General features: G+C 40.6%; 1 protein-coding gene across 4 annotated transcripts in view; it reads left to right on the top strand.

Moving 5' to 3' along the window:
- il12rb2 (interleukin 12 receptor, beta 2a) overlaps positions 1 to 15,744 on the top strand; it is a 46,480-nt gene that overhangs the window by 19,073 nt on the left and 11,663 nt on the right. For all 4 annotated transcript variants that reach the window (XM_078561272.1, XM_078561271.1, XM_078561270.1 and 1 more), the window contains 8 exons: positions 40 to 324; positions 2,011 to 2,125; positions 3,804 to 4,030; positions 6,572 to 6,711; positions 7,593 to 7,740; positions 8,891 to 8,970; positions 11,164 to 11,368; positions 13,941 to 14,141. In XM_078561272.1, coding sequence (XP_078417398.1) covers positions 40 to 324; positions 2,011 to 2,125; positions 3,804 to 4,030; positions 6,572 to 6,711; positions 7,593 to 7,740; positions 8,891 to 8,970; positions 11,164 to 11,368; positions 13,941 to 14,141 — 1,401 coding nt within the window. The remainder of the gene's footprint in view (positions 1 to 39; positions 325 to 2,010; positions 2,126 to 3,803; positions 4,031 to 6,571; positions 6,712 to 7,592; positions 7,741 to 8,890; positions 8,971 to 11,163; positions 11,369 to 13,940; positions 14,142 to 15,744) is intronic.

The following is a 15,744-nucleotide window of genomic DNA, read 5'->3' as shown; positions in this document are numbered from 1 at the left end:
TTTTACATGATTTTCAAAATATTGCCATCTTGTTTCCAGAATCCTGCGCTAATGGAGAAATGCAAGTCAGCCCTTTGTCTATAATAAGACTTGGATCGAGCATTAATGTATCGTGTATATTAAAGGGATCATTCTACAATGAATGTACGGCTCAACAGCTACGTATTATCAAAGACAATACCAAACGGCTAAATACTGTACAGATCTCCACAAATGCAGTTATTGCACACATTCCAAAGTTTGAAAACCCCAGGTCCAGTTTTGCCTGTAAACTGCATTGCAACACTGAATATTTGATTTGTGGAATTGATATTAAAGCTGGCAGTAAGTGGTATTTTTAATTTTATTGATTGAATTGAGCTTAGTGTTATGACTAATAACTAAATTGTGTAAGCTTTTCAGTTTTTTTGTTGATTGATATAAATATGGCAGCTGTACTGCCTGAAAGATGATGGTGTGAATGGCAAAACAGATAATCACTTTACCATGCTACAACATCATGAGCGGCTGAAAAATCCAACTCTCTCCCTGGCCTCCCTGATGCAAAGCCAAAGAAGTATTTGCATAATTGTAACCGCTTTTGAAATCAGTAAGGGTGATTTTGTTTTCTTTAACTCTCCATTTGCATTAAATAAATACATCAGTCTCTCCTGCAAAAAAAAGTGGATGTGGGTAAATACATGCCCCAGGCAAGGCTTCAACTCTCACCATTATTAAGCAACTTATTAGTGTACATGATGACAGGAACTGGCAGCAAGTGTAGTCAAGGGGAGGCTTGGGTTGTGAAGGCTGTAACAGATTTTGAGGGTGTGAGTGCAATGACGTTTTCCCTGTTCTTATGGAGAGTTATGGGAGGGGGCAAATGGAAGAATTATTGATCCTAAGGCAAAGGCGGGATTCTGCAGGGCTGTGCAAAAATAATGAGCAATGTGAAAGGGATTCTTGGCACTCATGGTAATTTCATTAAATTTCTTTCTGCAATGCAGCTAGGTCCTGAAGGTAATGCTATCTGTATGCCCATGTGCCCCATCACCAACTTGCCTTGGCACCTGCCAGCTATCCAAGAGGAAATTGGCACTGCTTCTCTTCATAGCTGTTTCTGAGACCCTCGGGACTCTGCTGCAACTCTCATATCTTTCTGCACCCTCTACGCATTGGCCACATAAAGGTGCACCTCTTTAAACTGTTTAAACTACTGCAAGCCTGTAAACCTTAAACAGCACCCAATTTCCTGCCCCCCAATCAATGACCGGCCATTGGGAAGCCCGTGTCACACTGGCAGCCTGTCTCACTCATGCAAAGGAGTGGCAGGCAGCACATGTGGGACAGGTTCCCCATTCGCTCCTTCAAGCAATGCAGTGGCCCCACACACCACCTGCTTTTCTCGGCAGCAGATCGAAATCGACCTCGGTATAGAAACTTGGGTCACTGGATAGCACTCTCAGTCTGGGTGAGAAGCTTATAATTTGAACCCCACATCAGAGTTTGAACTGCCAGTCTAGGCCAATCAGTTTAGACTGCCAGATACTGAGATATTGCTACATTGTTGGCAGTGTTGCCTTTTGATTGGATGTTAAACCAAGATGCCATTTGCCTGCACTGGTGCTTCAGATAGTTGTTAAGGACCCACAACACTACTTTGAAGAAAACTTGGGAGTTCTTCTAGTTCTCTCACCAACATCCTTACCTCAATTAATAGTACAGAAGGCAACACCTAACCAAGGGGCTTGACAGCTTTGAGTTCAAAGAAAGGATCTTGCAGGGAAACTTTAAATTGTCTTTTTTATCTACAGATGCTAATTGACAATGTATATTTACAGCATTTCTGCCTTTATTTATGATTGTTAACTTTATTAATATGCATGCAACATTACTGGCACAAATGAGTTTCATGCTAACCCCTGCCATTCACAAATTCATTGTGTTATGTACTCTTGATGTTACAATAAACACGTTTAACAATTCTAGGAAATAAGTCTACATCAAAAATTCCTAATTCTGCTGTTTCAGATCCTCCAGATCAGCCCCAAAACTTGAAGTGTGTTCAAAATGGAAGAGGTGGTGATGTAACGTGTAGCTGGTATATAGGACAAGTCACACATATAAGTACAAATTATGTCTTATGGTAAGCTGATTCTCCAGATTCAACACTGATGTTGCCTTTAAACATGAACTAAATAAATGATAGAGACGCATCAAAACATAAGGAAGCATGGTATAAGAAAAGGTCATTCTGCCTTGAAGCTTGCTCCTTCCAAAGACAATGTACAAACTGCCCCATTGTGAAAGTTGCAATATCCATTTGATTTTGTGAGGGGAAAATTCTGTGTGAGTACTTCCTGATCTCCAAATCCTGGTATCCTCCTCCCCCAACGGGGTGGGAGAGTTCAGGAGCCCCATTTTATGTGGGTGGGCCAGTTAACGCCCACCCAGCATGACGTCTGCCAGGAAGCGCAATGCGCTCCCTGTGCAGGCGGAGGAGAATTCCCTGAGCCAGGAGTGCGCTCTTTCACGCACGCTCACAAAAGAGTGCACTCATCTCCCTGAGGCTAAGTGCTGCCTCAGGGAGAACGGCGCCAAATTTAAAAATGGCACATGCAGACAAATGAAATTTCCCTGACATGTCCCCTCATGTGACACTGTCACATGAGTTGGGACATGTCTATCACTTATAAGTAAACTTTTATTAAATTTTTAAAAACCTACATGAAACCTCATCCCACCTGTGGATGAGGTTTCATGCTTTTTCTGAAGCCCGCCAACCTTAAGGTTGGATGGGTAGGTCCATTAACTAGTCTAATTACTTTTTAAATGGCCTCAATGGGCCATTGACAGGTCGGTGGGCGCACAGTTGATTTGGCTGAGCCCCCGCCGACCTGAAAATGGAAATGACGCAGGATGACGTCGGGAGTTCCACCTAACTTCATCCCGTGCCGGCAAGCGGGCCCCACTCCCCGCTTGCCAACCTCAATATCTTGCCCTATGATTCATGGATTTCCATGAACATCATTCAACTCTTTTCCTTCCTCCACCAACGACCTCTTTTCCCCCAACGTGCAGCAACTATTGCGCCCTATAAAAGCCTAGATATTTACAGCACCAAAGGAAGCTACTTTGCTACAGCAATTCAAAATACCTCTGCCCCATCTTTTCTCCACAATCCTGTATGTTCCTGTTTCAAATATTTATCCAATTTTTCCCTTAAATCATGCAATGGTCTCTGCCTTAATCACACCATTTGGCAAAGCATTCTTAATTCCAACAACAATCTGTATAAACAAACTCTTCTAAACCCCTCTCTTCATGACAGTTTTAAATTGATAACCTCTTGATACCATTAGGAACCCATTTGTTTATGCACCCATTAGCCATCAGTGCCAAATCTACGAGACAAATGCCCTTATCAGACCGTCTCCAACTACATTCTTATGTTAAACTGTCCTACGTGAAAATATAATTGTCTAGACATCACTGGACTGATGGCTCAGCTGAGAACAAGAGTGAATATATAGATAGAGGATCATGGGTATGACAACATTGCACAGAACTTCAGAATTCTGGCAAAAACTCACCTCGGCCATCCAGCAATAAATATAACAGCTCAGCGGATCTCAAATCCTGTGGGTGTTAAATGCTTTAATGACGGACTGTGTTTTGCAGAGTTTCAGGGAAATTTTGAATTTGAACTAATGCTTTGGTTTTGCTATTGCTGTTCTTTAAGTGCAGAAAATGAAGTGTTGCACCATTCATTTCAAACGTACAAATGTGTTTTAAAATTCATGACTATGTAATAAATTTTTCAGGTTCCGAAATGAGTCACACAGTTTCATTGCGTCAGCTACCTCTGCAGAGCCATCAACTGGAAAATGCACAAGGCCCAGGAATACTCTGGAACACCAAAAGCTGGGCTTTGCTTGTGAATCTGGGCACATTTTCAACCCGTATTCTGTTTATTCAGCTTGGGTAACTGCTTCAAACCAACTGGGGAATCAAGCTTCAGCTGTTATAAACTTTACCTTGGATGAAATCGGTGCGTGGCGGATTCTTGAAAATGTTTCCAATGTACACTTTGCCATAGCTCTGTCTAGGACAAGAGGCTGGGTAACCAGGTTTCTAAAATCCCAGCACTCTGCCAATATTGTTTTGAAATCAGCTGCACAATACTGGCCTGAAGCTGCTACCTCCATAGGTTTTCCCTTTTGGCTGACCTAGAGTAGATATACAAACAACTGACCCTGGGAACTGAATATTGTGTGTTTGCAAAGGGGCTGAATGTGAACACTACTACATGCCAACAGTACAGTTTACACACATCTTGCCTTTCTCGACCAGCTTTAATCATCAGGGAAGATGCCGGACTATAAAATTGGCCACTTGCAACTTAGGGTGAATAAAGGAGTGTCATAAATTATTTCTTGAAATATGTAAAGTAATTCAGGGGAAAGGTGAAAGAGATTCATTACTAGACCTGGTGTTTAACATGCACAATCAATAAAGAGCATCAATGACAATGGCAAATAGAATGCTAAACTATATAACCGAAACTGCAGGGTACTGTAGGTGGCGAGGTCCAAAATGCCAGTACAGAACGTGAGGGGCCAGAAGAGTATAGAGCCTTAGCCTCTGTAAGAGCTCAGCCATAGACTGAGTTAGAGCAGGACATTTTTGCCCTAAAATGAATTTTGTGTGAAATGAGTAAGAGGAGTTTGATTATTGGTGCTAGTGGGAATTCAGCCTAACACTAAGTATATATTTTTTAACTGAAAGATGGTAATTCAGGGGAATTTAGTGATTTGTATAGAGTGGGCCATCATGGCTCCTCCAGTGTTTCCAGCACATGTGAACTGAGTCTCAGAAAATGTAGATTTTGAGCAGAGGATTTCTGTGTATGAGCAGCAATTGGGCACTTTTGGAACACCAGAGAGGATGAGGGATTTCTGACAGGTATGTGGTCATCCAAAGGCAGTACTATACAATTCAGTACATTGGGAGAGTGTGGGAAGAGAGAATTGGGATTGCCATCTACAGGGGCAGCAGAAGGAGACAGGATTCAAGTTTTTTTAATTTATTCATGGGATGTGGGCTTTGCTGGCTAGGCCAGCATTTATTGCCTTCCCTAATTGCTCTTGAGATGGGCAGTAAACGCTGGCCTAGCTAGCAATTCCCACATCCTGTTATTGAATAAATAATTTTTAAAAACTAGAACTCTCTCTCCTTCGACTGCCCCTGCACAGATTCCATGGGCTATTAGAACTGTCCAATAGGTAGATTGGGGCGATCTTCATGTATTGTACAGACAATGGATGGGGTAAATCTACCAGCCGTTTGGTATGATCAATGGGCGACGTTTGGTGATTGAACTTCCTTTAATTAAAATTAACAGATGACTGATTTAAATAATTACTGACAGGCAGCTCGCTGATGGGGGGTTGGGAATGATGCAAAATCTGGCGGCTCTTCCCATAGGGCCAAGCTGCTTGGGAAACAATAAAGGCAGGGGAAGAGAGGGGCTGGGAAGAGAGTGACATTGGTGGGAGCATGCATGCTCCTCCTAAGCTCTCAGAAAACAGTTTGTAAAAACAAAAAGCCCTTATGTTTTCTGGGCATCCTCCTGCAGACCCTTTTTGAGGATTGATGACGCTTGTGCTCTACATTCAGTTCCATTGGATTGAGCTTGTGTCAGAGTGGTAAATACATTACAGGACCCTAATTTGGATGTATGTATGGTTCAGGAGTGCTGACCACCTAAACTGAAGGCCACTTGAAAACTTCCACAGGTGGCCTTAGGTGGAAACTCCTTTTCTCATTGCACCTGTTACCACCCATTCACATTGGAAAATGGAGGAGCAGTGAGACAAAAATGGCCCCCATAGTCTGAGCTGGACAGTGCCAATGGCTCAGAGATGAGTTGCCTTAGTTAATACTGCAGTATGGTGGAACAATAAACTAACCAAAGGATGAGAGCCAAGGAGACTACAAAATCGTAAGAATGAAGGTCCTTGAGAGGGTGCAGAGCAGATTTACCAGAATGGTTCTAGGTATGGGGGGTGGGAGTACTTTAGTTACAAGATTAGGTTGGAAAGGCTGGGCTTGTTCTCCTTGGAGCAAAGGATATTGAGGGGAGATTCCTTGCTCTTTCCTTGGAGAGGAAAGGTTTTGTGGGCTTCCACAATCTACACAATGAGGAAAGGAGCACCCATAGGACATGGGTATCCACTGAGTGGCAATCCAGAATTCCAGAGCCTGTCTGGAGTGAGGTATGAATCTTGCACCCTTTGACAAATTAATGTAACCGAGACTTACTCATATGAAGATGGGTATTAACACATTGATTTTCAATGAGCTATTGCCAGTGTTTACTATAGCAGGTACACCATTCCTGATGAACACACTAAGCATTTGTATTCAAGCATCCCACAGCATACATGTTAGATCTTTACATGATGCTGTCAGTAAGAAGCAGTGCACATAATTTTTACTTCTACATTTAATCAGTGCCTGGGTCTTATTAATAAATCAATATATTGATGCCAATAGAGTGACTATAACTTTAATCTATTTTTTTTTTCAGTGAAACCCAAGGCTCCCAATATCAGTAAGGTAGAATTCAGCAGCAGTTCACCAATGATTAGTACAGTGTATTGGCAAGATCTTCAGAACACACAGTTGTTTGAAATCCAATGTCAAAGTATGAACGGCAAATGGGGAAAGGTAACATTTATTAATTTTAAATTGGTTCTTCCACTTGCAGTATTTCCATATGATAACTTAGAAAAGCCAAGAGACCAAGTAGTGTTTGATTTTTCATAAGTATTTGGGCAAACATGTGATTTAGAGTAACTACACTGGATTCCTGCCACTTCAGTGTGCCTCTATTCTCCAATGGCTTTTCTGGCTCATTCAGATGAGGTGGTAACATTGCTTTTTCCTCTGTCCCCACTTCAATGGCTATCATGCCCGTAAAAAATGGACATTCAGCGTTTAGGCATTTTGAGGATTTGTTTCTTGTTTCTACAACAAGTTTGGACTTTTTTGTGCTCCTGCCAAATACTTTTGTTATTTGCCTTTCTACAATTTGTGGATTGCCATTTCCCCAACTCCCTTCAAACAGGGCACAATGGGGTTTCCATGGCAACAATGGAGGAAAGCCACACTGCACCAATAATAAATGGCACTTACCCACCAATCCTCCTACAATAAAAGGATATAACCAGGAGTTGAGGGGCAGTGTGCTGTACCTATTTGCCTGATCAACTGCCTGAGGATGCAGAGCATAAACATCTGTGTGCAGAAAAGTAAATTCAGATCATACCAATACAAGAGACCTTCTCATGGTTGGTGCATCTGACTGCTGCTTGAGTAGTCTTGTGTCCAGCAGTAATATGCCATTGTCTACAGAATCTATCATGTGCCATCAATCACATTGCTCCCATTCATTCCACGAGCTGAAAACAATGACCAAACCTTGCAAGGATTGTATCAAAATAGGTTATACTTTTAAGCCAAAAAGAGCAAGTCTGTGTGAGGCTCAACATCAGCCAGGTTCCTTAAGATTTGCTAGAGTATTTTACTCCCTTCTGCTTTGGTTTCAGAAATTCTTAGTCAATTCAACAAGTTGCAAGGTGACTGATTTGGAGCATTTCACAGAATACAAGTTCCAGGTTCGCTCAAAGTTTCATTATACCGGAGGATTATGGAGTGACTGGAGCCCTTCCTTTGTAAGCCAGACACCAGAGGCAGGTAGAGTTCCCCTCCGTTGCTGTACTGTTTGGATTTGTTTTGCGTCAACTCTGTGAAAATAATTCCTTTACTGCGTGAACATAATTCTATTTTAGTTGTGGAGATGCAAATTGCCATTTCTTAATTATGACTGTGGTAATGAGCCATACAGAGTAAGCTGGCCTCAGTTTTATTCCTTAGTTTGGATTGAATTAACTGATTTAGTGGTAGGCCATGGCTACAGTATCAGAGTCCCTGGTCCTAACCATTATCCTTTGACTCTTCTTGGAATATGCAATATAGGAAGTCAGATGAGACAAGGGCTGTGCTCCCAATAATCAAATATTCTGCCAATGTTTACTGTACTGGCTCATAAGGGACAGTGTTTCATGGATGAGGTACCAGAGTGTTTGCAGAACTAAGTCTAGATGAGTGAACAAAATCCTAGAGGGTGGTTTTCAGGGACCAGCACTAGCTGGGTGCCTGTTTGCTAACTCGTACTGTACTTTTCACACCCTGCCTCCCCACTCAGACAGCTCCTGATCAGTTATAAAGCAGAATGCTGACCTCGTTAGTTTCTTCATGATGCACTAATGAATGATTTGACCAAAGGTGCTTTCATTATTAAATCTATTAACTTTGTGTTACAGTAATACAGTTACACAGTGATCAGCAGATATGGAGCTCAGTGGGTGTAATTCAGTTCCTGTCAATTCTGGTGTATACTCAACTTCAGCACACATGCTGATGTTTAAAAAATCGAAATCCACACTCGCCAGAATGCATTCTATGAATAGTGTATTAACTTGCAGAATGTCATAGATTGAGTAATCACAGCAAATGTGCAACACAACCCTTGCTTATTGCACCAGATTTTGTTAATATTCTGAGGATGGGTAGTCACTTCCACTTAAGGAATTAGAAAATAGGTAACTTTAGAACTATCTAACCCAGGCCTCCATATTGGATATGTTGATGACATTGTACGCATATGTGCATAATGTTGGTTAATCCTTCTGCTTTATCACCACCAAACTGATAGTGAAGGGTTACTGCATTGAAACCTACAGTGAAACCCACAAAAAGATGGCTATTTACAATGAATATACATTAACCTTTTACTTCAGGTTATTACTTTATTTCAGTAAGTTTCTTTTTTGTTATTGCATAGTTCCCATAGGCCAACTGGATGTCTGGTATACAATGGACCTGTCAGATCCTAACAACCTGCGAATCACTCTCTTATGGAAGGTAAGAGATTTCAATCACTAAATCAATGTCTAGTTATACTTACCAGGCAAACATGAGTAAATAAACCATTGACTACCAAACCAGATGTCCCATGTACTTTACTTTATGTGGGTGTTGCTGGCTAGGTCATCCCCAATTGCCAAACCTTTTCCCAGGTTGGCTGGCCTGACTGCACCCTGTAGCCAACTCCTCACAATGAAAATTCGGTCTTTGCAGTCACTTTCTCCCCGGCCGGGCAGGCTCTACCCACCTTGAGAATGAAAATCTAGCCCAGCGTTTCATGACCTTTTATCAGGACTGAACATTGGTTGTATTGGTTATATAAATGCATAGTATCAAACCATGGTTCAACTGTTAGCACTCCCACTCTGAGTCAGGAGATCGTGCAGTACTGAGGAGTGCTGTACTACCAAAGGTGCCATCTTAAAACGAGGGCCCCTGTCTACTCTTTCAGGAGGGCTTAAAGATCTCATGGCATTCTTTTAAAGAAAGTTGGAATTACTCCCAGTGTGCTGGCCAGTATTTATTCCCTCAATCAACATTATAAAAAACAGATTATCCTGTTATTAGGGGTGGGTAATAAATGCTGGCCTGGCCAGTGACACCCACATCCCATGAACGAATATAACAAAAAAATCACATTGCTGTTGGTGAGAACTTTGTGTGCTGAATTGGCTATCCCATTTTCTACATTACAACAGTGGTTACACTTCAAAAGTCTTTCATTAGCTGTAAATCACTTCGAGGTATCCTAAGATCATGAAAAGCATGAAATAGATGCAAGTCTTTTTCATTGTGCCAGATATGCAATATATGTATTATATACATATACTGCACTCTTAGCATTCCTCTGATATATACTGGGTATAAATTTTGAAAAAAAGTGTTCATAGCAAAAAAGCCCTTTGTTCAAGAGCTATCAGATAAGCTAATTAAGCATGATTCTTATCATCTGAATTAAGGTGTTGCTAAAGATTAGATTCACACTCAAGGCTCTTTTAAAGTTCACGGGTTGAATTTCAATAAGGGTTCTGTAGCTTCAACTTCAGTCCTAACCAGAGGATCATTCAATTTGTGGCTGTTCTCTAACACCAAACTCATGAATGTGCAGTTTTTGCTCACATCACCCAAGATTCAAGGTTTCACAGGCAGCTGCAAATGAGAACAGTTTTATATATAAAGTAGTGGGTACGTTTAGGAACTGAAGAATAACTGAAGTAAGAGAAAACTCTTTTAGTTTAAGCCAGGTCTTCTCGCACATCATGTGTATTTTTTTTCCAGTTGTGCTCTCATCATGATGCACTCAGTCCTGTAATTTAATTGGCCAACTATAAACTCCAGGAAGAGAATGCTGACACCCAACCATCATCACCCCCCTAACCCCCCCACCCCTAAAAAAAGTAAACTTAAAATTTATTGAGATAGATTTTCAACATGCTGCCCGAGGGCAAAATGGGTTCAATGGTAATTAAACTTGTGTGCTTTCTAAAACAGGTGACAGGTTGCAATGACAGTTTTACACCAGAGCATCGAATTCAAAATCAATCCCATAATTTTTCTGTGACTGTATACTCACTTACAACTCTAACCAGCGGCATTGCACAATGACTTACCTAGATTCTGGGGAGTACCTATATTAATACTTGTCCTATAACCTTCAACTCTGTACTTAATAGATACTCATCCAAGTCAATTCACTCTTGACTGATTTAGTTAGATGTCTATTTCTTATAGCCACTACTCTATGGAAAGAGTATCTACTACTTGAGTTTTGCAATTTTTATACATTTAATTTGCTCCAGTGTTCACAGCTTGAATTCAGCCTGTTTGCATCTAAATAAACCTAACCTCCTGTCGTTTTAAATAATGATACTGAGACTGTCCTTAGAGTCTCAATAATTGTTCTTCTTTCAGGATAAAATAAATCCCAATGTGGAAGAAACAAAACAACTCTTAGCGCAATGAAGCAGTGTTCAATTACCTAGCAACTCAGCAAAAAAATGCACCCATCACATCTAAGGCGAAAAAACATTGAAAGCATGACTTAGTTTCAATATGTGATTGTTTTATTTCCTTAAACTGGAGATTACTGGTGAGGGACGAAAGCAGTATTTATTAACAAAGTGTTTGCTATCTTTTTAAACTTGAATCCTAAAGAGGAGAAAATTAACTAACCAGCTTTTAATATCATAGGCCCTCAAGGTGCTTGAAAGCAGAGGAAGAATCCTGGGTTACAATGTAACACTTTGGAAAAGCACAAAGGAAAATGCAACCATCTGGGCACAGCAGACTAGGTACACCATAGGAATCCCCAGGACAGGCTGTACCGTCACTGTATCTGCTTACAACTCCAAGGGGAACTCTCCACCTACTCAACTCCACATATCACACCTCACAGGTAAAAGAAAGGCTTCTGTTTTTACATCAGACCTTCTTGCAACATTATCAGTTTTGAGAGAATGAGGGGCAACTATCAGGAGAAGAAAAACTGAAGAGAAACATTAAAATATAATTTTTTTTGTTCAGCTGCCTCCTATTCTTCCCCCCACTTCCAACCAGCTAACCTTCTCCTGAAAACCCGAGTTTGTGCTGGTCGAAGGTTCTACAAGTGCCAGCTTTCCCCTATTCAAATGGCTGTTCTTCATATATACTGGCTGGGTGTTTAATTGTGACGTTTAATTGAGCATCATTCTTTACTCACGTAACATTCATAATTCCAGCAGAAGGCACCAAATAATATCCAGGGTAGAGACACTGGTTGAATTTGCCTCTTCGAATTACATGGAATTTTACAACACGGGAATAGGTCACTTGGCCCCACAGGCTTGTGCTGGTGTTTATTCTGTACATGAGCCTCCTCTCACCATACTTCATCGCACCCTATCAACATATCATTCTATGCATAAAAACAAAAAGCTAAAAGCTACTGCGGATGCTGGAAATCCAAAACAAAAACAGAATTACCTGGAAAAACTCAGCAGGTCTGGCACCAAAACAAAAACAGAATTACCTGGAAAAACTCAGCAGGTCTGGCAGACCTGCTGAGTTTTTCCAGGTAATTCTGTTTTTGTTTATCATTCTATGCAGTTCACCTTACATAAAGACAGAAGAATTCACGTGTATCCTAGTAGCAGGTATACAGAACAAGGATTCTGTTACAATTCCTTGGCCATGCACTCAATATTATCTCAATATTTGGCGAAATAAAGATGCTTTGTAGGGATCTGAGGTCTGCTTACAAAAGACTGCAGACATATAACCAGAGATTATAGCCTTGAGTTTCCTCAAACTTTTTACACTGTGTGAACAAGGTTTCTACTATATTTCTGCCAAACTAATGGCATCTCAGTGGCAGGAAGCTGAGAAAATACAGGGTTATCAAACATAAAACCTCAAAACTGTAACAGCATCATAAAGGAGAGTTATTTTGAACAATAAGTGCTCCGCTTATATGTTCCTTTTCCCTTGAGAAATTCCAAAGAACATACCTTCATGAAAGTAAGTTAACAATTGCAAAAAGACAGGAGCCATACATGACACAAGTGGCTAATTTGGGACAACATGTTTGAATTCTTTTACAATAGAAGACCAGATTTCATTAGAGGGAAGAGGCCTTATGAACAGCAACTGGAACCTCTCCTACAAAACCTGGTCTGAAATTTTCTAAAAACATTTGCACATGTAGCATGGCATTGCTCATGATAAATTAGATGATGTGCTGTTTATAAAGAGAGAATAGAGATATTATAGCGTTTCATCATATAATGCACAATTTCTTATTTTGCTAAGGTGGAGCTAAATCACAAAGACCACAAAGTAACGCTGTAATTAAATTGTGTTCAGTTCATCACCAAGGTTGATTGTTACCCGAATTTCTGCTGCAACTGAGATCAGGTAATTTCATGCAGACCAGGATTGATCCTGAGGTCTTACTGATCTATATGGTTGAAAAAAACCAGACATGATCAGCTTCCATGAAATTGTACCCCAGGACGCTCTAGACATATGGGAGAGGAAGAAAAAAGCTCCGAGCAGCTATATGAAGCATTATTATATTGCACCTCCCTTAGCAGAACTCACTGTTTGAATGTTTCCCAGATATATTTGGATATTTTTCTTCAGTAATTTTCTCTCCATCTCTCCTGAAAGTTATGGCTCCTGCTGGGACATGTTTCTATGGATGCTGGCCAGCACCTTCCCCAAGTAATTATTTTGGGTGTTTGAGACTAGACAATGATATTCCACTGTGAGACACATCATAGATGAACCGGTTCTCAAACTATATCCATTGCTGCATACTTGAAGCAGGGATCATTGGATAGCAATCAGCAATAGGAGCCCTGCCTGATATCCCCTTCCTAACTCTTGAGATGAAACATGGTGAAACAATATAACTCTGGTCATTGCTACTCCTACATCCAACTTAGCACCTGTTGTATTAGAAAGCATCATTATTGACAGCTGCAAAACTTTTTCCTTCACTGGTATCCTCCTAAACAATGAGTATATTCTGAAGACTGTGGAACACTGAGGAGGGAGTATATCACTGTGCATTGTCCAAAATTAGAAGATTAAACTAACACAGCAAAATGTTGTGCCGATGTGGTTCATCCAATTTAGGTCTTAAGTTTAAAACTGCAGTGAGAAACTTTTGTAGTTGGGAGCTGGATGCAAAATTCCCAATTAGTCACAAGCATCAAAGTTTAACTCATAGCTTAGATGCTGTCACTCCTTGAACTGGTCAACATGTCTGATATCCCCTCCCTAACTCTGAGATGTCAAGACTATTTACAATGACATTATCCATGCACTGGCAGAAATAACATGCCACAGACCAGATATTGACTGAGTATTTTGTTGATCTGCATGATACAACTACACACTGAATAAATGCTACGTGCCCAAAGGACCTGGACATCTCTAAAGGACTGTACTCACTTTTTATAATCTATTGACTTTTTGATTGACAGATCTTCCTCCACCAAGAAACATCTCAGCTATGTATGCTGGAAACAACCAGTTCTCAATTGAGTGGATGGAGCCAGAAAATCACATCCAGTCAGCCTCAGTGAAAGGATATGTAGTGGAATGGACAGAAGTAAATGGCAAAGTTAATCTGAATATCAACTGGATTAAAGTTCCTCCTCAGAAACATTCAGCAACATTAACAGGTAAAGTGGGTCATTATTGTTTAATAAACAAAAAATTTCTTCACCTCTGTCCCAGTCAAACACCCTAAAGGGTCATCATGTATTTTAATGACAGAATTTCATATGATAGTGCGAGATACCAGAGTTCTGTTCATTTTCAGATTTTAAGGTTCTCTATATTATGGGGTAGATCTATACTCCTGTGTATTATGTGGCAACACTTCAAAGTCAGCTGTCTGATCTCTTGTTCAACAGGGTTATTTCCCAATTAGTGTCAGGCAACAAGATTATGTACTTTGGCTATTCCAGCAAAGAAAGACCCTTACCTATTGTTGCTTTGTTCTACCGAGGATTGAAAAATCTGTTTAGGTAATCTTTACGCTTTTGAACCCTACTTTGACAGTTCTGACTGACTAGAAGGTTACCGTTAATCTTTCTTTTGTCACAGCTTTGAAAAAGCGCATAATCCAAGTTAGTAGGCCCAACTCATTCAAAAAGCAAAATATTGAAGGTGCTGGAAATCAAACAAAAACAGGAAAGGCTAGCAACACTTGGGAGGTGGAATGTCTGAAAAACAGAAGGCAAGAATTGAATAGTGATGCGAGAATAGATGACTGCTCCAAAGTATGTCATAGGATGCAGATTAGCATCTTAAATGGACTATTGCCTAACTTGGGCTGCACAGCTGTAGGCCGGTGGGGAGCATTGTCTTCATCACTGTGGACATGGCAATGGGCAGATTGAACATCATTTTCATGGCAGTACTTGTTTCTGCTGGGCAGAGGGCCGGATAATTCAGTCCTCCTGTTTCTGTGTGGGCAATAAATATACATCACAAAACAAACCAAGTGTATAATGGTCAAGTGTATACTGAAAATGCACCGATTGGTATTCAAGTTGGAATCACATGTCAGAGTACAGTAATATGGATGGGGTGGGCTGGGGGAAGGTACTGAATGGGGAACCAAGCAATCCCCTGGGAGTTTTTTTTAAAAAATCACAGGCTAATTTAAGAGAAACCCAAGAAAATTTCTTTACAACTTCCTGTTCCAGAGACTATGTTGGCTGGGAAACACGATCTCCAAATGACTTATATGTGAAAATATGTCACTCTCAGGAATTCATTTAGCTTTCTTTTCAATGTTTGCAGCAAATCAGCACACTCTGCATGAGCTAGCAATTTATTCTAGAGGTCGACGATCCCACAATAAGTACTTTCTTGCATCTTAGCTGTATGCTTATGTAACTCATATCTATGTCACATGATCCTCCTTAGCCTACTAGCTTGAATAGCAATTGCACATGGACTGGGTCTATTCCTTTCAAAGTGACCTTTCAATGCCTATACCGAACAAAGAAAAAAATGAGTTACAGTGCAAGCAAATCATTTTTGACTTGAACATAGTGAAAATGTAGGGAAGAGGTAGCATATTTGGAGCTTGGGAAGAACAAGAGGGGGGCGGGGGGTGGGGTGGTGGTGGTTGGGTTCAGAAGAACAATGACAATAATAGCATTGATAAAATAAAAAGAAACACGAAAGGTGTTATTACCATAACCGATGTTATTCACTGGGCAAGCCAAATCCCAGAGGGAAACTTGCCTTACTAATCATAACTCTTTTTTG

This window comes from Cetorhinus maximus, chromosome 17 (genome assembly GCF_964194155.1).
Source record: "Cetorhinus maximus chromosome 17, sCetMax3.hap1.1, whole genome shotgun sequence".
In the NCBI taxonomy this organism is placed as follows: Eukaryota; Metazoa; Chordata; class Chondrichthyes; order Lamniformes; family Cetorhinidae; genus Cetorhinus; species Cetorhinus maximus.
The sequence above is the reverse complement of the archived record's forward strand: the minus strand, read 5'-3'. Positions and strand labels throughout refer to the sequence as shown.